At 32.5% G+C, this 22,618-nt stretch overlaps 1 protein-coding gene across 3 annotated transcripts in view; it reads left to right on the top strand.

Moving 5' to 3' along the window:
- pard3bb (par-3 family cell polarity regulator beta b) overlaps positions 1–22,618 on the top strand; it is a 432,163-nt gene that overhangs the window by 291,235 nt on the left and 118,310 nt on the right. For all 3 annotated transcript variants that reach the window (XM_061926590.1, XM_061926589.1, XM_061926591.1), the window contains one exon: positions 12,259–12,373. In XM_061926590.1, coding sequence (XP_061782574.1) covers positions 12,259–12,373 — 115 coding nt within the window. The remainder of the gene's footprint in view (positions 1–12,258; positions 12,374–22,618) is intronic.

Raw genomic sequence — 22,618 nt, 5'->3', positions numbered from 1 at the left:
CTGAAGTGTTCCTGAGCCCATGTGGTGATATCCTTTACACACCGATGTCGCTTTTTGATGCAGTACCGCCCGAGGGATCGAAGGTCCGTAATATCATCGCTTACGTGCATTTATGTCTCCAGATTCTCTGAACCTTTTGATGATATTACGGACAGTAGATGGTGAAATCCCTAAATTCCTTGCAATAGCTGGTTGAGAAATGTTGTTCTTAAACTGTCCGACATTTTGCTCACGCATTTGTTGACAAAGTGGTGACCCTCGCCCCATCCTTGTTTGTGAACGACTGAGCATTTCATGGAATCTACTTTTATACCCAATCATGGCACCCACCTGTTCCCAATTTGCCTGTTCACCTGTGGGATGTTCCAAATAAGTGTTTGATGAGCATTCCTCAACTTTATCAGTATTTATTGCCACCTTTCCCAACTTCTTTGTCACGTGTTGCTGGCATCAAATTCTAAAGTTAATGATTATTTGCACAAAAAAAAAGTTTATCAGTTTGAACATCAAATATGTTGTCTTTGTAGCATATTCAACTGAATATTGTCACGACTTGGTCCTTGGGGTTGATTTTTCCGGAAGGCAACGGAAAGTTGGCTCGGGCAAGACGGGAATGTGAGTACATATTTATTTTAACGATAACAAAAAAGAACAAACGAAAGGCGCGCACAATGGCGGAGGTAAAAAACTTGGCTAATGAAAACAAAACTTGCACGTGGACAAAAACTATGAACAATGAAACAAAAACTTACTTGGCATGGGACTGTGAACATGGCATTTAAGCAGAGTGACGATAAAGAGTGTGACAGGGGCAGGCCCGGCCCTAACCAATCTGGCGCCCTAGGCAAGATTTTAGGTGGCGCCCCCCCACATCGGCAGTGAAGTGTATATACTCACAAGAAACCGAATAGCTTTGTCTTTGACCTTTTTTTTTTTTACTTACAACTATACCTAATATATAAAGGGGTGGAAAAGTGACTATTACCTGCAGGGCAAACATTAGCTAACCAGAAGGCAATAACAATGTAAACAAAAAACACCTGCTTAAAAGATCTACCGGTAATACAAATGTCCCTGAGGAATGTAAGGTGGGAGTACTGTAATTACCTAACGTTACATTATTATTTTCCATAACAATTTAGCCCCCTCCACAATATTAACCCGACGTTAAAACAGAACTAGCTATTTATTGATTAGCAATTGCCGAATCATGTAACATTAGCTTAATGCTAAAAAGCCAGGTTACTATCACATTCTGTAACAGACAAATAATTTCATGTAGGCTAACGTTACCTACCTGCTAACTCTGTCTTTTCTCGTTTCTACTCCTCTTCTTTTCTCTTTTTTCTTCCCTGGGCACCTGACCGTTTTGGCCGTTTTGACATCTTGTGTTGATTTTTTGATGTGGTGACGTCCAAAAAGAGTCATGATACAGGAAGGGAGGGGGCGCACCGTGCGGGGGGGTGGGGGGGGGCTAATGTTGTAGCAAATAATATTTCTATTAAATAAGCTTTACTTTGCATTTTAATTAACGTGGGATTATTTTTTTGTATTTAGAAATAATAATACCAACTTTTTTTTTTTCCTTTTTTTTTTCTCCAACATTTGTGGCACTGGCGTGGCGCCCCCTGATGGACGGCGCCCTTAGCATTTGCCTATACGGCCTATGCCATGGGCCGGCCCTGGACAGGGGTATGATGTCGCCAGACAGACAGCCTGGCAACTGGAAGCTTAAATAATAGTGACATGATTAAAGACAGGTGCGTGAGTCGTGAGGGCAGGTGAAAACTAATGGGTTGCTATGGTGACAAACAAGAGTGCACAATGAGTCCAAACGTGGAACAGGTGAAACTAATGGGTAACCATGGAAACAAGACAAGGGAGTGAAAAGCCAGAAACTTAAGAGTCCAATAACTAAACAAAACAAAACATGACTAAAACAAAACATGATTACACAGACATGACAAATATGGGTTGAAAATGATTTGCAAATCATTGTATTCCGTTTATATTTACATCTGACACAATTTCCCAACTCATATGGAAACAGGGGTTTGTAATTTAAGAATATTTTTCAACATATTGAGCAAAAAGGTCTCATAATTTTTTTTTCTACCAAGAAAAGTGCACTTGTTATTAGTGAGAATATACTTATTTTAAGGTATTTTTGGGTTCATTGAGGTTAGCTACTTTTACTTGTTTTGGAAAGTCTTGACAAGCTGAATTTTCTTGTTCTATTGGCAGATAATTTTTTTTTTTCTTGTTTTTGAACACTGACTTTTTGCAGTGCAACTCTTAACGCTTGTTGTCTTTCACATTCTCATGCACACGTCTAAATACGTTCGCGCCAAATAATACTTTTTTAATCTGTCGACGAGACATGCAAAACCGTCATGAAGACAGGATGGCAGGCCTTTCCTGCCAAACGGTGTCGCAGGCATTAGGACGGCTAGTCTGATTGATGTCATGACGGTCGACAGAGCTGTAATTACTGTCCGCGCTTAAATGGCGCAACAGTGTCGCATCCCGTCAGCGGCGTTTTTTAAAACCACATGTCGCTTCCTGTTAGCCTGAGGAGCAAAAAAAAAAAAAAAAAGTGCACCATCTCGCCATACGAGTCTCCTTCTCTCCCCACGTCCGTCCTTTCCGAAGCACCTGCCGTCTTTTGGTGGCCTTTCGTTGTCAAACTTTATTAGCGACGACGCCGGCAAATTAGTGCAAAGCGTAAGCCCGTGAGATTAGGAAGACAAAGATGATGAGGGATGGAACGTGGCGGAGGGAGGGAGGGAGGGAGGGAGGGCAGAACAGATTGAGACGAGCGGCTGATAAAGACATTAGGAGTGGGTGGGGAGGAGGGACGGATTGTATCAAAGTTGAGAAGATAATGACAGCGCACGTTATTGCCTGAGAGAAATGTCAGACTGACAGAACTAAAAGAGGAAAAATGACAATAGAAGAAGAATAATGAGCAGTGACGCGTGGTCAGTGTTCTTGTGTGTGCTCACTGGCTACTAGGGCTGCACGTACCTCCATACTAATGACTCATTTTCGGTACTATACCGCCTCTGAAAAGTACCGGTACGCAAATAGAACAAGTATATTTTACCCCGATCTTTTTCCATTTGTATTGTGTCTTAGGGCGGTCTTTTGACTTGGTTGTTAGCACTCTTCTTCCATGTGGATGACCAAGGTTTGAGTCCTGCAGGGACTAAACCACGCAGGTTACAGTGGTGCCGTGACCCGGATAAAAGTGAAGTTCGGCGGGTGGGTGTAACGAATTTCAAGACAAAAAATGATTTTCAAGGTAAAAGATGATTTTCAAGACAAAAAATGATTTTCAAATAAAAGTTGATTTTCAAGACAAAAAAATGATTTTCAAGACAAAAAATTATTTTCAAGACAAAAAATTATTTTCAAGGTAAAAGTTGATTTTCAAGACGAAAAATTATTTTCAAGGTAAAAGTTTATTTTCAAGGTAAAAGTTGATTTTCATGACAAAAAAAGGTTTTTCCAGGTAAAAGTTGATTTTCATGACAAAAACTGATTTTCAAGGTAAAAGTTGATTTTCAAGACAAAAGTTGATTTTCATGACAAAAAATGATTTTCAAGACAAAAAATGATTTTCAAGACAAAACATTATTTTCAAGGTAAAAGTTGATTTTCAAGACAAAAGTTGAATTTCATGACAAAAAATGATTTTCAAGACAAAAAATGATTTTCAAGACAAAACATTATTTTCAAGGTAAAAGTTGATTTTCATGACAAAAAATGATTTTCAAGGTAAAAGTTGATTTTCAAGACAAAAAATTATTTTCAAGACAAAAAATGATTTTCATGACAAAACATTATTTTCAAGACAAAAAAATTATTTTCAAGGTAAAAGTTGATTTTCAAGACAAAAAATTATTTTCAAGACAAAAAATTATTTTCAAGGTAAAAGTTGATTTTCAAGACAAAAAATGATTTTCAAGACAAAAAATGATTTTCATGACAAAAAATGATTTCCAAGGTAAAAGTTGATTTTCAAGACAAAAAATGATTTCCAAGGTAAAAGTTGATTTTCAAGACAAAAAATTATTTTCAAGAAAAAAAAAATATTTTCAAGGTAAAAGTTGATTTTCATGACAAAAAATGATTTTCAAGGTAAAAGTTGATTTTCAAGACAAAAAATGATTTTCAAGACAAAAAATGATTTTCATGACAAAAAATTATTTTCAGACAAAAAATGATTTTCAAGGTAAAAGTTGATTTTCAAGACAAAAAATTATTTTCAAGACAAAAAATGATTTTCAAGGTAAAAGTTGATTTTCAAGACAAAAAATTATTTTCAAGACAAACAATGATTTTCATGCCAAAAAATGATTTTCAAGGTAAAAGTTGATTTTTATGACAAAAAATGATTTCCAAGGTAAAAGTTGATTTTCAAGACAAAAAAATATTTTCAAGGTAAAAGTTGTTTTTCAAGACAAAAAATTATTTTCAAGGTAAAAGTTGATTTTCATGACAAAAAAGTATTTTCAAGGTAAAAGTTGATTTTCATGACAAAAAAGTATTTTCAAGGTAAAAGTTGATTTTCATGACAAAAAATGATTTTCAAGACAAAAAATGATTTTCATGACAAAAAATTATTTTCAAGACAAAAAATGATTTTCAAGGAAAAGTTGATTTTCAAGACAAAAAATTATTTTCAAGACAAAAAATGATTTTCAAGGTAAAAGTTGATTTTCAAGACAAAAAATTATTTTCAAGACAAACAATGATTTTCATGACAAAAAATGATTTTCAAGGTAAAAGTTGATTTTTGATAATGACAGCGCACGTTATTGCCTGAGAGAAATGTCAGACTGACAGAACTAAAAGAGGAAAAATGACAGTAGAAGAAGAATAATGAGCAGTGACGCGTGGTCAGTGTTCTTGTGTGTGCTCACTGGCTACTAGGGCTGCACGCTGTACCGGTATTAGTATAGTACCTCCTTACTAATGAATCATTTTTGGTACTATACCGCCTCTGAAAAGTACCGGTACGCAAATAGAACAAGTATATTTTACCCCAATCTTTTTCCATTTGTATTGTGTCTTAGGGCGGTCTTTTGACTTGGTTGTTAGCACTCTTCTTCCATGTGGATGACCAAGGTTTGAGTCCTGCAGGGACTAAACCACGCAGGTTACAGTGGTGCCGTGACCCGGATAAAAGTGAAGTTCGGCGGGTGGGTGTAACGAATTTCAAGACAAAAAATGATTTTCAAGGTAAAAGATGATTTTCAAGACAAAAAATGATTTTCAAATAAAAGTTGATTTTCAAGACAAAAAAATGATTTTCAAGACAAAAAATTATTTTCAAGACAAAAAATTATTTTCAAGGTAAAAGTTGATTTTCAAGACGAAAAATTATTTTCAAGGTAAAAGTTTATTTTCAAGGTAAAAGTTGATTTTCATGACAAAAAAAGGTTTTTCCAGGTAAAAGTTGATTTTCATGACAAAAACTGATTTTCAAGGTAAAAGTTGATTTTCAAGACAAAAGTTGATTTTCATGACAAAAAATGATTTTCAAGACAAAAAATGATTTTCAAGACAAAACATTATTTTCAAGGTAAAAGTTGATTTTCAAGACAAAAGTTGAATTTCATGACAAAAAATGATTTTCAAGACAAAAAATGATTTTCAAGACAAAACATTATTTTCAAGGTAAAAGTTGATTTTCATGACAAAAAATGATTTTCAAGGTAAAAGTTGATTTTCAAGACAAAAAATTATTTTCAAGACAAAAAATGATTTTCATGACAAAACATTATTTTCAAGACAAAAAAATTATTTTCAAGGTAAAAGTTGATTTTCAAGACAAAAAATTATTTTCAAGACAAAAAATTATTTTCAAGGTAAAAGTTGATTTTCAAGACAAAAAATGATTTTCAAGACAAAAAATGATTTTCATGACAAAAAATGATTTCCAAGGTAAAAGTTGATTTTCAAGACAAAAAATGATTTCCAAGGTAAAAGTTGATTTTCAAGACAAAAAATTATTTTCAAGAAAAAAAAAATATTTTCAAGGTAAAAGTTGATTTTCATGACAAAAAATGATTTTCAAGGTAAAAGTTGATTTTCAAGACAAAAAATGATTTTCAAGACAAAAAATGATTTTCATGACAAAAAATTATTTTCAAGACAAAAAATGATTTTCAAGGTAAAAGTTGATTTTCAAGACAAAAAATTATTTTCAAGACAAAAAATGATTTTCAAGGTAAAAGTTGATTTTCAAGACAAAAAATTATTTTCAAGACAAACAATGATTTTCATGCCAAAAAATGATTTTCAAGGTAAAAGTTGATTTTTATGACAAAAAATGATTTCCAAGGTAAAAGTTGATTTTCAAGACAAAAAAATATTTTCAAGGTAAAAGTTGTTTTTCAAGACAAAAAATTATTTTCAAGGTAAAAGTTGATTTTCATGACAAAAAAGTATTTTCAAGGTAAAAGTTGATTTTCATGACAAAAAAGTATTTTCAAGGTAAAAGTTGATTTTCATGACAAAAAATGATTTTCAAGACAAAAAATGATTTTCATGACAAAAAATTATTTTCAAGACAAAAAATGATTTTCAAGGAAAAGTTGATTTTCAAGACAAAAAATTATTTTCAAGACAAAAAATGATTTTCAAGGTAAAAGTTGATTTTCAAGACAAAAAATTATTTTCAAGACAAACAATGATTTTCATGACAAAAAATGATTTTCAAGGTAAAAGTTGATTTTTGATAATGACAGCGCACGTTATTGCCTGAGAGAAATGTCAGACTGACAGAACTAAAAGAGGAAAAATGACAGTAGAAGAAGAATAATGAGCAGTGACGCGTGGTCAGTGTTCTTGTGTGTGCTCACTGGCTACTAGGGCTGCACGCTGTACCGGTATTAGTATAGTACCTCCTTACTAATGAATCATTTTTGGTACTATACCGCCTCTGAAAAGTACCGGTACGCAAATAGAACAAGTATATTTTACCCCGATCTTTTTCCATTTGTATTGTGTCTTAGGGCGGTCTTTTAAATTGGTTGTTAGCACTCTTCTTCCATGTGGATGACCAAGGTTTGAGTCCTGCAGGGAATAAACCACGCAGGTTACAGTGGTGCCGTGACCCGGATAAAAGTGAAGTTCGGCGGGTGGGTGTAACGAATTTCAAGACAAAAAATTATTTCCAAGGTAAAAGTTGATTTTCAAGGTAAAAGATGATTTTCAAGACAAAAAATGATTTTCAAAGTAAAAGTTGATTTTCAAGACAAAAAATGATTTTTAAGACAAAATATTATTTTCAAGACAAAAAATTATTTTCAAGGTAAAAGTTGATTTTCAAGACGAAAAATTATTTTCAAGGTAAAAGTTGATTTTCATGACAAAAAAAGGTTTTTCCAGGTAAAAGTTGATTTTCATGACAAAAACTGATTTTCAAGGTAAAAGTTGATTTTCAAGACAAAAGTTGATTTTCATGACAAAAAATGATTTTCAAGACAAAAAATGATTTTCAAGACAAAACATTATTTTCAAGGTAAAAGTTGATTTTCAAGACAAAAGTTGATTTTCATGACAAAAAATGATTTTCAAGACAAAAAATTATTTTCAAGACAAAACATTATTTTCAAGGTAAAAGTTGATTTTCATGACAAAAAATGATTTTCAAGGTAAAAGTTGATTTTCAAGACAAAAAATTATTTTCAAGACAAAAAATGATTTTCATGACAAAACATTATTTTCAAGACAAAAAAATGATTTTCAAGGTAAAAGTTGATTTTCAAGACAAAAAATTATTTTCAAGACAAAAAATTATTTTCAAGGTAAAAGTTGATTTTCAAGACAAAAAATGATTTTCAAGACAAAAAATGATTTTCATGACAAAAAATGATTTCCAAGGTAAAAGTTGATTTTCAAGACAAAAAATGATTTTGAAGATAAAAGTTGATTTTCAAGACAACAAATTTATTTTTAAGGTAAAAATTGATTTTTATGACAAAAAAATTATTTCCAAGGTAAAAGTTGATTTTCAAGACAAAAAAATTATTTTCAAGACAAAAAATTATTTTCAAGACAAAAAAATATTTTTAAGGTAAAAGTTGATTTTCATGACAAAAAAATTCTTTTGAAGGTAAAAGTTGATTTTCAAGACAAAAAATTATTTTTAAGGTAAAAGTTGATTTTCAAGACAAAAAAATATTTTCAAGGTAAAAGTTAATTTTCATGACAAAAAATGATTTTCAAGACAAAAAATGATTTCCAAGGTAAAAGTTGATTTTCAAGACAAAAAAATATTTTTAAGGTAAAAGTTGATTTTCATGACAAAAAATTATTTTCAAGGTAAAAGTTGTTTTTCAAGACAAAAAATTATTTTCAAGGTAAAAGTAGATTTTCAAGACAAAAAAATATTTTCAAGGTAAAAGTTGATTTTCATGACAAAAAATGATTTTCAAGACAAAAAATGATTTTCAAGGTAAAAGTTGATTTCCAAGACAAAAAATTATTTTCAAATTAAAAGTTGATTTTCAAGACAAAAACTGATTTTCAAGACCAAAAATTATTTTCAAGACAAAAAATTATTTTCAAGGTAAAAGTTGATTTCAAGACAAAAAATTATTTTCAAGGTAAAAGTTGATTTTCAAGGTAAAAGTTGATTTTCATGACAAAAAAAGGTTTTTCAAGGTAAAAGTTGATTTTCATGACAAAAACTGATTTTCAAGGTAAAAGTTGATTTTCAAGACAAAAGTTGATTTTCATGACAAAAAATGATTTTCAAGACAAAAAATGATTTTCATGACAAAAAATTATTTTCAAGACAAAACATTATTTTCAAGGTAAAAGTTGATTTTCAAGACAAAAAATGATTTTCAAGACAAAAAATGATTTGCAAGACAAAAAATGATTTTCAAGGTAAAAGTTGATTTTCAAGACAAAAAATGATTTTCAAGACAAAAAATGATTTTCAAGACAAAAATGATTTTCATGACAAAAAATTATTTTCAAGACAAAAAATTATTTTCATGACAAAAAATTATTTTCAAGACAAAAAATTATTTTCAAGGTAAAAGTTGATTTTCAAGACAAAAATGATTTTCAAGGTAAAAGTTGATTTTCAAGACAAAAAATGATTTTCAGACAAAAAATGATTTTCATGACAAAAAATGATTTTCAAGGTAAAAGTTGATTTTCATGACAAAAAATGATTTTGAAGATAAAAGTTGATTTTCAAGACAAAAAATGATTTTCAAGACAAAAAATGATTTTCAAGACAAAAAAATATTGTTAAGGTAAAAGTTGATTTTCATGACAAAAAATGATTTTCAAGGTAAAAGTTGTTTTTCAAGACAAAAAATTATGTTCAAGGTAAAAGTTGATTTTCATGACAAAAAAATTATTTTGAAGGTAAAAGTTGATTTTCAAGACAAAACATTCTTTTTAAGGTAAAAGTTGATTTTCAAGACAAAAAAATATTTTCAAGGTAAAAGTTGATTTTCATGACAAAAAATGATTTTCAAGACAAAAAATGATTTCCAAGGTAAAAGTTGATTTTCAAGACAAAAAAATATTTTTAAGGTAAAAGTTGATTTTCATGACAAAAAATTATTTTCAAGGTAAAAGTTGTTTTTCAAGACAAAAAATTATTTTCAAGGTAAAAGTAGATTTTCAAGACAAAAAAATATTTTCAAGACAAAAAAATATTTTCAAGGTAAAAGTTGATTTTCAAGGTAAAAGTTGATTTTCATGACAAAAAATTATTTTCAAGGTAAAAGTTGTTTTTCAAGACAAAAAATTATTTTCAAGGTAAAAGTAGATTTTCAAGACAAAAAAATATTTTCAAGGTAAAAGTTGATTTTCATGACAAAAAATGATTTTCAAGACAAAAAATGATTTTCAAGGTAAAAGTTGATTTCCAAGACAAAAAATTATTTTCAAATTAAAAGTTGATTTTCAAGACAAAAACTGATTTTCAAGACCAAAAATTATTTTCAAGACAAAAAATTATTTTCAAGGTAAAAGTTGATTTCAAGACAAAAAATTATTTTCAAGGTAAAAGTTGATTTTCAAGGTAAAAGTTGATTTTCATGACAAAAAAAGGTTTTTCAAGGTAAAAGTTGATTTTCATGACAAAAACTGATTTTCAAGGTAAAAGTTGATTTTCAAGACAAAAGTTGATTTTCATGACAAAAAATGATTTTCAAGACAAAAAATGATTTTCATGACAAAAAATGATTTTCAAGACAAAACATTATTTTCAAGGTAAAAGTTGATTTTCAAGACAAAAAATGATTTTCAAGACAAAAAATGATTTTCAAGACAAAAAATGATTTTCAAGGTAAAAGTTGATTTTCAAGACAAAAAATGATTTTCAAGACAAAAAATGATTTTCATGACAAAAAATTATTTTCAAGACAAAAAATTATTTTCATGACAAAAAATTATTTTCAAGACAAAAAATTATTTTCAAGGTAAAAGTTGATTTTCAAGACAAAAAATGATTTTCATGACAAAATATGATTTTCAAGACAAAACATTATTTTCAAGGTAAAAGTTGATTTTCATGACAAAAAATGATTTTCAAGGTAAAAGTTGATTTTCAAGACAAAAAATGATTTTCAAGACAAAAAATGATTTTCATGACAAAAAATTATTTTCAAGACAAAAAATGATTTTCAAGGTAAAAGTTGATTTTCATGACAAAAAATGATTTTCAAGGTAAAAGTTGATTTTCAAGACAAAAAATGATTTTCAAGACAAAAAATGATTTTCATGACAAAAAATTATTTTCAAGACAAAAAGTTATTTTCATGACAAAAAATTATTTTCAAGACAAAAAATGATTTTCAAGGTAAAAGTTGATTTTCAAGACAAAAAATGATTTTCAAGGTAAAAGTTGATTTTCAAGACAAAAAATGATTTTCAAGACAAAAAATTATTTTCATGACAAAAAATGATTTTCAAGGTAAAAGTTGATTTTCATGACAAAAAATGATTTTGAAGATAAAAGTTGATTTTCAAGACAAAAAAATGATTTTTAAGGTAAAAGTTGATTTTCATGACAAAAAAATGATTTCCAAGGTAAAAGTTGATTTTCAAGACAAAAAATGATTTTCAAGACAAAAAAGTATTTTTAAGGTAAAAGGTGATTTTCATGACAAAAAATGATTTTCAAGGTAAAAGTTGTTTTTCAAGACAAAAAATTATTTTCAAGGTAAAAGTTGATTTTCAAGACAAAAAATTATTTTCAAGATAAAAGTTGATTTTCATGACAAAAAATTATTTTCAAGACAAAAAATTATGTTCAAGGTAAAAGTTGATTTTCAAGACAAAAAATAATTTTCAAGGTAAAAGTTGATTTTCATGACAAAAAATGATTTTCAAGGTAAAAGTTGATTTTCATGACAAAAAATGATTTTCAAGGTAAAAGTTGATTTTCATGACAAAAAATGATTTTCAAGACAAAAAATGATTTTCAAGGTAAAAGTTGATTTTCATGACAAAAAATGATTTTCAAGACAAAAAATTATTTTCAAGGTAAAAGTTGATTTTCAAGACAAAAAATGATTTTCAAGGTAAAAGTTGTTTTTCAAGACAAAAAATGATTTTCAAGGTAAAAGTTGATTTTCAAGACAAAAAAATATTTTCAAGGTAAAAGTTGATTTTCATGACAAAATTTTTTTTTCAAGACACAAAATGATTTTCAAGGTAAAAGTTGATTTTCAAGACAAAAAATGATTTTCAGGGTAAAAGTTGATTTTCAAGACAAAAAATGATTTTCAAGGTAAAAGTAGATTTTCATGACAAAAAATTATTTTCAAGGTAAAAGTTGATTTTCAAGACAAAAAATAATTTTCAAGGTAAAAGTTGATTTTCATGACAAAACATAATTTTCAAGGTAAAAGTTGATTTTCATGACAAAAAATGATTTTCAAGGTAAAAGTTTATTTTTATGACAAAAAATGATTGTCAAGGTAAAAGTTGATTTTCAAAAACCTTATTTTAAAAAAAAAGCCTTTTTTTAGATTTATGCGTGCTAGTTCTGGCTATTAGGCTGTTCTAGTTTTTATTTGTATTTATTTATTTTATTATCTTTTTATTTATTTTTTAATACACTGTAGCACTTTGAGGTTGTTTGCTCAATGTAAAGTGCTTTTTACAAATAAAATATATTATTATTATGATAAGTATATGGTAAAAATAACTATTAGCAAATAATTTTAAATGCTTATTGTTGTGTCTTGTTTATTGTGTGTGTGTTTGCAGCAATATGGACAGAATCCAGCAGCTAAGAAAAGAATACCAACAGGCCAAGAGGGAGGGAATGGTGCCCGCCTATGAAGAACTGGATCTGCGGCGTAGAAGGCCTGACAAGGACAGGGTAAGAAGCAGATATGGATGTTCGATGACAGACAATAGTCATTTTTCCCGACTGTAGGGACTTTTTGGAGTTCATGCAAAAAGGAGGGATTTTTCAAACTGGCTTTGTGTCGGTTTTAAAAGTGCTCCCCCTCTGGTCAACACATGAAACAACAAGTGTGTGTCAACATTTAAAGTGCGCCCCCTCTGGCCAACATATGTAATAACAAGTGTGTGTAAGAAATTCTAATGGGCCCCCTTTGGCCAAAATTAATACAAAAGTAAAAATAAAAAAATGTATATATATATTTATATATATATATATATATATATATATATGTATATAGAGACATACTGTAATAACTTGAAGTAAATAATGAAGATTAAAAACCAATTACAAACACAAAATTCAACAACAAAAAATAACTAAAAGCTTACCTTTTTCATATTTCCATAGTATGTACTGTATATATTATTTATAGGTCTCAAGAAGATAACATATACAAAAATGTGTGTGTGTGTTTGCTGTCCTTAGAAACGGCCAACTCACAGAACTTATTACTATGTGTGTGTACGGTCAAATCTACCTAGCAACAGCGGTCGGTCCCCACAACTACAGAAGTAAAAAAAAAAATGTTTTACTTTGTGTGTTTTGCATTCTGGAGTGAGGTTGCAACTCTCTACTCACATCTAGTGCTAGATATATTTTTTTCATCCTTATAGCTATAGTGGAAAGGGGGGCCCTCACAACCTACTGACCAAATGTGGGTCCTCACAAAGTAGGCAAGACATGTATGTGTGTGTGTGTGTGTGTGTTGGTCATTTTAAATGACACAATTAATTAGTTATACAATTGGAAAAGTTCAGTTGGATTTAGAATTTTCAAAAAAAAGCGGTGACAGTCGTGTTCTGTGTGAAGGACAAGCTTTGTTTGCCGCACCTGTTTCCTTCTCGCCTTTTTATCCGACTAAAGAAGCCTTTTGGTGCAGCTGCAGTCTAAGTAGGTTCTTATTGCGATCACTGCAGCAGCTGGGGGCTAAGTGCTTTTTGCTGCTTTGAGGGCTAGGTGCCTATTCACCTTTCTTTCTGGAGTTTAGAGACCTGCAGTGGTAATTGTATTTAGATGTCTTTTGTCTCTATCTTTTTGTTCGTTTCAAGTTCGGTGCGAGGATTGTGCATTTACGTATTTGATCATCAGAAATGTATCCCTAATCAAGTGACCTATAGTATAGTTTAAAGGGGCACTGCACTTTTTTTTTTAAATTGTGCCTATCATTCACGATCCTTATAAGAAGCAAGAAGACAAAAGTTTTTGTTTTTTTTTACCTCTAAATCACTTTAAAAATGCATTCAAAAACCTTATGAACGTAAAATTAGTCTTAAATTGTATATACTATAGTCTTAAAAAGTCTTAAATTTAAATTGTTATGAGTTGTTGTGCGTGAACCAGTAGGTCATCCTCAGTATATTCAGCTTCAAAAAGATACGATTGTGAATCCTCATTCGTCTAAAAATAGTCGTTTTTGTTGTTTGTTACCATGTCTGGTATGATTAGAATACACATGTGTGTTTGTTTCACGGAAGTAGGAACACACATTTGTTGCCAGAAGTTGGAAGTACATTACAAAGGAAACAGAAAACAATGCGTGGAAGAAATCAGTCCCGTAATTGATTAAAATGACCAAAATACGGTAAATATTGAACATATTACATAATGTTATGAAGGTGTCCACATTATATAAATACTTGCAGTGTGCATGCAAAACGTTGATGGAAGGTTTTGAAGTTGTTTTAGAGGACTTTGAAGGCTACAATGATGAGTCCCATTAGCTGCATCTTTCACCATCTTTAAAATCCTAAAAAAAATCATATTTGTTCTTGTCTTTCATAATGATTGTGAACGATAGGTTTGCCCGCTCTATCTGTTTACCTATTTTCCTTCCATGTTTTATGTTTTTGGCAATATGAACGTAAAATTTGTCTTAAATTGTATTTACTATGGTCTTAAAAAGTCTTAAATTTAAATTGTTATGAGTTGTTGTGCGTGAACCAGTAGGTCATCCTCAGTATATTCAGCTTCAAAAAGATACGATTGTGAATCCTCATTCGTCTAAAAATAGTCATCTTTGTTGTTTGTTACCATTTCTGGCATGATTAGAAAACACACTTGTGTTTGTTTCACGGAAGTAGGAATACACATTTGTTGCCAGAAGTTGGAAGTACACTGCAAAGGAAACAGAAAACAATGTGCGGAAGAAATCATTGATTAAAATGACCAAAATATGGTAAATATTGAATATAGTACATATTGTTATGAAGGTGTCTGTTACTACATTATATAAATACTTGCAGTGTGCATGCAAAACGTTGATGGAAGGTTTTGAAGTTGTTTTAGAGGACTTTGAAGGCTACAATGGTGACTCCCATTAGCTGCATCTTTTACCATCTTTAAAATCCTAAAAAAAAACAAAAAAAACATGTGTTTTTGTCTTTCATAATGATTGTGAACGTCAGGTTTGCCCACTCTATATGTTTACCTATTTTCCTTCATGTTGTACGTTTTTGTCAATATGAACGTAAAATTAGTCTTAAATTGTATTTACTATGGTCTTAAAAAGTTTTAAATTTAAATTGTTATGAGTTGTTGTGCGTGAACCAGTAGGTCATCCTCAGTATATTCAGCTTCAAAAAGATACGGTTGTGAATCCTCATTTGTCTAAAAATAGTCGTCTTTGTTGTTTGTTACCAAGACTGGCATGATTAGAAAACACACGTGTGTTTGTTTCACGGAAGTAGGAACACACATTTGTTGCCAGAAGTTGGAAGTACACTGCAAAAGAAACAGAAAACAATGCGTGGAAGAAATCAGTCCCGGAATTGATTAAAATGACCAAAATACGGTAAATATTGAACATATTACATAATGTTATGAAGGTGTCCACATTATATAAATACTTGCAGTGTGCATGCAAAACGTTGATGGAAGGTTTTGAAGTTGTTTTAGAGGACTTTGAAGGCTACAATGGTGACTCCCATTAGCTGCATCTTTTACCATCTTTAAAATCCTAAAAACCCCCACAAAAAACCATGTGTTCTTGTCTTTCATAATGATTGTGAACGTCAGGTTTGCCCACTCTATATGTTTACCTATTTTCCTTCATGCTGTACGTTTTTGTCAATATGAACGTAAAATTAGTATTAAATTGTATTTACTATGGTCTTAAAAAGTGTTAAATTTAAATCTTTATGAGTTGTTGTGCGTGAACCAGTAGGTCATCCTCAGTATATTCAGCTTCAAAAATATACGGTTGTGAATCCTCATTTGTCTAAAAATAGTCGTCTTTGTTGTTTGTTACCAAGACTGGCATGATTAGAAAACACACGTGTGTTTGTTTCACGGAAGTAGGAACACACATTTGTTGCCAGAAGTTGGAAGTACACTGCAAAGGAAACAGAAAACAATGACCAAAATACGGTAAATATTGAACATATTACATAATGTTATGAAGGTGTCTGTTACTACATTATATAAATACTTGCAGTGTGCATGCAAAACGTTGATGGAAGGTTTTGAAGTTATTTTAGAGGACTTTGAAGGCTACCAAGGTGACTCCCATTAGCTGCATCTTTTACCATCTTTAAAATCCTAAAAAAACCACAAAAAAAACCCATATGTGTTCTTGTCTTTCATAATGATTGTGAACGATAGGTTTGCCCATTCTATATGTTTACCTATTTTCCTTCATGTTTTACGTTTTTGGTAATATGAACGTAAAATTTGTGTTAAATTGTATTTACTATGGTCTTAAAAAGTCTTAAATTTAAATTGTTATGAGTTGTTGTGCGTGAACTAGTAGGTCATCCTCAGTATATTCAGCTTCAAAAAGATACGGTTCCATTGATTAAAATGACCAAAATACGGTAAATATTGAATATAATACATAATGTTATGAAGGTGTCTACATTATATAACTACTTGCAGTGTGCATGCAAAACGGTGATGGAAGGTTTTGAAGTTGTTTTAGAGGACTTTGAAGGCTACAATGGTGACTCCCATTAGCTGCATTTTTCAAGCGTTTTTTACCGTCTTTAAAATTCTAAAAAACACATGTGTTCTTGTCTTTCATAATGGGACAAACCTATCGTTCACGAGACCCACTCTATATGTTTACCTATTTTCCTTCATGTTGTACGTTTTTGTCAATATGAACGTAAAATTAGTCTTAAATTGTATTTACTATTGTCTTAAAAAGTCTTAAATTTAAATTGTTATGAGTTGTTGTGCGTGAACCAGTAGGTCATCCTCAGTATATTCAGCTTCAAAAAGATACGGTTGTGCTTAAGCGCCAGGATGCCGTATTTTCAATTTATTTTTGCTTAAAATGCAAAAAAATAACACTGTGCCCTGGCAGAAATGCAAGTTAAAACAATTCTGCACATTAACTGTATAAAAATAAAAATAAACGTTGCTAGTCAATTATTGCTGACGTGTTTTAATGTGGAATTTCCACATTCCACATGTGGATAATGATGAATAGCTGTTAGTGGACATGACTGACCTGTGTCACTTGTGTGCGGTCACGAGACGACCTTGTCTCATATCCTGTTGATCGAGACTGAATTCCCAGGACTCAATGAAGACAATCTTGCATGTTCACATTTTTATACTTGATTTCCTTTTGAGGATTTGGAATTGTTTCTCTTTCAGTTCAAGGTTCCAGTCCTTAGAACTGCGTCCAAACGTTCCTCTCATCTCCTCACATTTGGGGACAGTCACTATTGTGTTGTTCATAATAGAATTGGGAAATTCCCACCCCACTTTTTTTTTTTTCCATAGCCTTCTTATTTTTAAGCTTCCTTTTTTGGTCATTTTGAATTGCCTCTGGCACTCTAAAGCTTCAACTGTCAGCATTGGGAAACATACAGTATGTTGCCAAAAGTATTTGGCCACCCATCCAAATGATCAGAATCAGGTGTCCTAATCACTTGGTGTATAAAATCAAGAACTTAGGCATTAAGACTGTTTCTACAAACATTTGTTCCAGCCTGGAACTGTCATAGGATGCCATCTGTGCAACAAATCCAGTCGTGAAATTTCTTTGCTCCTAAATATTCCAAAGTCGGCTTTATTATAAGAAAATGGAAGAGTTTGGGAACAACAGCAACTCAGCCACCAAGTGGTAGGCCACATAAACTGTCAGAGAGGGGTCAGCGGATGCTGAAGTGCATAGTGCAAAGACTTTCTGCACAGTCAGTTGCTACAGAGCTCCAAACTTCATGTGACCATCCAATTAGCCCACGTCCAGTACGCAGAGAGCTTCATGGAATGGGTTTCCATGGCCGGGCAGCTGCATCTAAGCCATACATCACCAAGTCTAATGCAAAGCGTCGGATGCAGTGGTGTAAAGCACGTCGCCACTGGACTCTAGAGCAGTGGAGACGCCTTCCCTGGAGTGATGAATCACGCTTTTCCATCTGGTAATCTGATGGAGCAGTCTGGGTTTGGAGGTTGCCAGGAGAACGCTACATTTTGGACTGCATTGTGCCGAGTGTGAAATTTGATAGAGGAGGAATTATGGTGGGGGGTTGTTTTTCAGGAGTTGGGCTTGGCCCCTTAGTTCCAGTGAAAGGAACTTTGAATGCTCTATGACCCTGTTATTAATATTTCTGGTTCCTACATTATACATCAATACAGTCTGCAGGGATACAGTCCGTAAGCACACATGATTGTATGTGTGTCCCGGTCCGTGGGACACATTTTCAAGCGTTGACCGGTCCGCAGTTACAAAAAGGTTGGGGACCACTGCTCTAGGATACCAAAACATTTTGGACAATTCCATGCTCCCAACATTGTGGGAACCGTTTGGAGTGGGCCCCTTCCTCTTCCACCAGTGCACAAAGCAAAGTCCATAAAGACATGAATGACAGGTGAACTTGATTGGCCTGCACAGAGTCCTGACCTGAACCCGATAGAACACCTTTGGGATGAATTAGAACGGAGACTGAGAGCCAGGCCTTCATCAGTGTGTGACCTCACCAATGCGCTTTTGGAAGAATGGTGGACAATTCCTATAAACACACTCCACAACCTTGTGGACAGCCTTCCCGGAAGAGTTGAAGCTGTAATAGCTGCAAAAGGTCATATTGAACCCTATGGGTTAGGAATGGGATGGCACTTTAAGTTCATATGTGAGCCTTTTGGCAATATAGTGTATGTTTTGCCAAACATAAATTATAGGAAAGTCAATTGTTCATATTTTCTGTTTACTTGGACTGAAACTGAGAGCCTTTTTGACAAAGATAATGTCATTTGTTACCGTGAGCTGTCACATTAGCCATGATGACTGACCCATGACTTACAATAAACACTGGTAACTTCCTACAGCCACAAGCGACTCTTTAGCGCCGCCCTAGTGGCTCCCTGGAGCTTTTTCCAAAATGTATGAAAATGGAAAAAGATAAGGAAAAACTATATATATATTTTGTTTTAATATGGTTTCTGTAGGAGGAAAAACCTGACACTAACCTTTCCTATTGTTAGGAATCCCACTGTTTACATTAAAAACCTCTAAAGGCTTAGTGGCCACATGCGTGGACAGCACCTTTTCAGCTCTTATTTCCATAATTGTGTACACTACTGAATTGGGGTCTTATGGCCACTTATGTGGACACTTATACTGCCATCTGGTGGTGTCAGAAGAGTATGACATACAATGGAATTTTGAAAAAAAAAAAGGGTAAAAATAAGAATTAGCATGTCACTACACATGAAGTACACATTTGTGTACTTATGGACTAAGTACATCATATCAAAAGATAATGTCAGGACTTGGACTATGGCGTGGTTTGTTCTCCCGTGGTGCAAATGATTTGGACCAGACATGGCGTGAAGGTGAAGACATATTTAATTTTAGCACTCAAAAAAAAGAAACAAACAAAAGGCGCTCACAGTGGAGGTACAAAACTTGGCTATAAACACAAAACTTGCACAAAAGCAGAAACTATGAACAATGAAACAAAAACACTAACTGTGGCATTAATAAACAAAAACTTACTTAGACGTGGCATGAAGTGCGCAGAGGTAATCAGATTGTGACGGGTATGATGTCGCCAGACAGACAGCCTGGCAACTGGAAGCTTACATAATAGTGACATGATTAAAGACAGGTGCGTGAGTTGTGAGGGCAGGTGAAAACTAATGGGTTGCTATGGTGACAAACAAGAGTGCACAATGAGTCCAAACGTGGAACAGGTGAAACTAATGGGTAACCATGGAAACAAGACAAGGGAGTGAAAAGCCAGAAACTAAAGAGTCCAATAATTAAACAAAACAAAACATGACTAAAACAAAACATGATTACACAGACATGACAGGTAATTCTTAGTTTTTATTCTAATTAGGGTCCATTAAGCCCAAATAGCAAAGAGTAATAAAAAAAAGCATGTAAACAAACAGCTTGGGCTTTAAGAGGATATTATACATGCTTCACTGATGAGACTATTTGGCGCGCGCCATTTCGTCCTAATTTCCGAAGTCCTTGAACGCACCGTAGTTTGTTTGCATGTGCAACTTTCCTTGATGCTGCCACAGAAAGATGTGTTTTATGCCACTCCTTTGTCTCCTTTTGTCCACCAAACGTCTTATGCTGTGCGTGAATGCACAAAGGTGAGCTTTGTTGATGTTATTGACTTGTGTGGAGTGCTAATCCGACATATTTGGTCCCTGCATGACTGCAAGCTAATCGATGCTAACATGCTATTTATGTTAGCTCTATGTACATAATACATAATTACGCCTCGTGTTTTAGGTATATTTGAGGTCATTTTATTTGCCGTTTCCGTGTCCTTCAACTTGAACACACACGTCTGTACCTTTGGCCATTCTAAGCCAGTCATTTCCAGGAGTTATGTTGTAAAAATGTGTCGAATTAAGTGAAGCGAATTATATTTATATAGCGCTTTTCTCCAGTGACTCAAAGCACTTTACATAGTGAAACCCCAATATCTAAGTGTGGAGGGAGATGGGGCCAGCGCTGTCTGCAGGAGCAAAGGTCACCGCCTCTGTCCATGGTGCTGAGAACAGAGCACCATCAGACGGGGGGCGTGGCCTGTGCTGACGGCGAGACACAGCTGGCAGTAAGCGGCCGGGAGCAGGAGGGGAGAGAGGATACGGACAGGACTGAAAAGTCCCGTTCTACTGGAGAGAAAACTTTTGTTGGAACATTATTATTAAAACCTGCACGCCTGGTGGTAAAGTGTCTGTCAGTGGGACCGCTAGGAAGCGAATTCCACACTAAGTTACATTTAAACCAGTGTGGGTGGCGCTGGGAGCAGGTGGGTAAAGTGTCAACGGCAGTGACACAGAAGCCCATTACAACATTTGACTTGGCCGGCACGCTGTTTGTATGGTGAAGTGAAGTGAATTATATTTGTATAGCGCTTTTTCTCTAGTGACTCAAAGCACTTTACATCGTGAAAGCCAATATCTAAGTTACATTTAAACCAGTGTGGGTGGCACTGGGAGCAGGTGGGTAAAGTGTCTTGCCCAAGGACATAACGGCAGTGACTCGGATGGCAGAAGCTGTGATCGAACCTGGAACCCTCAAGTTGCTGGCACGGCCACTCTACCAACCGAGCCGTACCGCCCCAATATAAATAATACATTTCAACATGTCTGTCAACGTATATTTGCATCAGCCTGCGACACATAGTCATTTTGATAGTAGGCTATTATAGCTAATATTGACACTTATATCATGTGTTGTCTTCATTATAACACTTATATAAGACTCTAAAAGTCATTTTGATAGTAGGCTAATATAGACACTTACATCATGTGTTGTCTTCATTATAACACTTATATAAGACTTTTAAAGTCATTTTGATAGTAGGCTAATATAGCTAATATAGACACTTACACCATGTGTTGTCTTCATTATAACACTTATATAAGACTTTTAAAGTAATTTTGATAGTAGGCTAATATAGACACTTACATCATGTGTTGTCTTCATTATAACACTTATATAAGACTTTTAAATCCATTTTGATAGTCGGCTAATATAGCTAATATAGACACTTACATCATGTGTTGTCTTCATTATAACACTTATATAAGACTTTTAAAATCATTTTGATAGTCGGCTAATATAGCTAATATAGACACTTACATCATGTGTTGCCTTCATTATAACACTTATATAAGACTTTTAAAGTCATTTTGATAGTAGGCTATTATAGCTAATATTGACACTTACATCATGTGGTGTCTTCATTATAACACTTATATAAGACTTTTAAAGTCATTTTGATAGTAGGCTAATATAGCTAATATAGACACTTACATCATGTGTTGTCTTCATTATAACACTTATATAAGACTTTTAAAGTCATTTTGATAGTAGGCTATTATAGCTAATATTGACACTTACATCATGTGGTGTCTTCATTATAACACTTATATAAGACTTTTAAAGTCATTTTGATAGTAGGCTAATATAGCTAATATAGACACTTACATCATGTGTTGTCTTCATTATAACACTTATATAAGACTTTTAAAGTCATTTTGATAGTAGGCTATTATAGCTAATATTGACACTTATATCATGTGTTGTCTTCATTATAACACTTATATAAGACTTTTAAAGTCATTTTGATAGTAGGCTAATATAGACACTTACATCATGTGTTGTCTTCATTATACCACTTATATAAGACTTTTAAAGTCATTTTGATAGTTGGCTATTATAGCTAATATTGACACTTATATCATGTGTTGTCTTCATTATAACACTTATATAAGACTTTTAAAGTCATTTTGATAGTAGGCTAATATAGCCAATATAGACACTTATATCATGTGTTGTCTTCATTATAACACTTATATAAGACTTTTAAAGTCATTTTGATAGTAGGCTAATATAGCTAATATAGACACTTACATCATGTGTTGTCTTCATTATAACACTTATATAAGACTTTTAAAGTCATTTTGGTAGTAGGCTATTATAGCTAATATTGACACTTATATCATGTGTTGTCTTCATTATAACACTTATATAAGACTTTTAAAGTCATTTTGATAGTAGGCTATTATAGCTAATATTGACACTTACATCATGTGTTGTCTTCATTGTAACACTTATATAAGACTTTTAAAGTCATTTTGATAGTAGGCTAATATAGCTAATATAGACACTTACATCATGTGTTGTCTTCATTACAACACTTATATAAGACTTTTAAAGTCATTTTGATAGTAGGC

The sequence above is a fragment of the Nerophis lumbriciformis genome, linkage group LG31 (genome assembly GCF_033978685.3).
Source record: "Nerophis lumbriciformis linkage group LG31, RoL_Nlum_v2.1, whole genome shotgun sequence".
In the NCBI taxonomy this organism is placed as follows: domain Eukaryota; kingdom Metazoa; phylum Chordata; class Actinopteri; order Syngnathiformes; family Syngnathidae; genus Nerophis; species Nerophis lumbriciformis.
The sequence above is the reverse complement of the archived record's forward strand: the minus strand, read 5'-3'. Positions and strand labels throughout refer to the sequence as shown.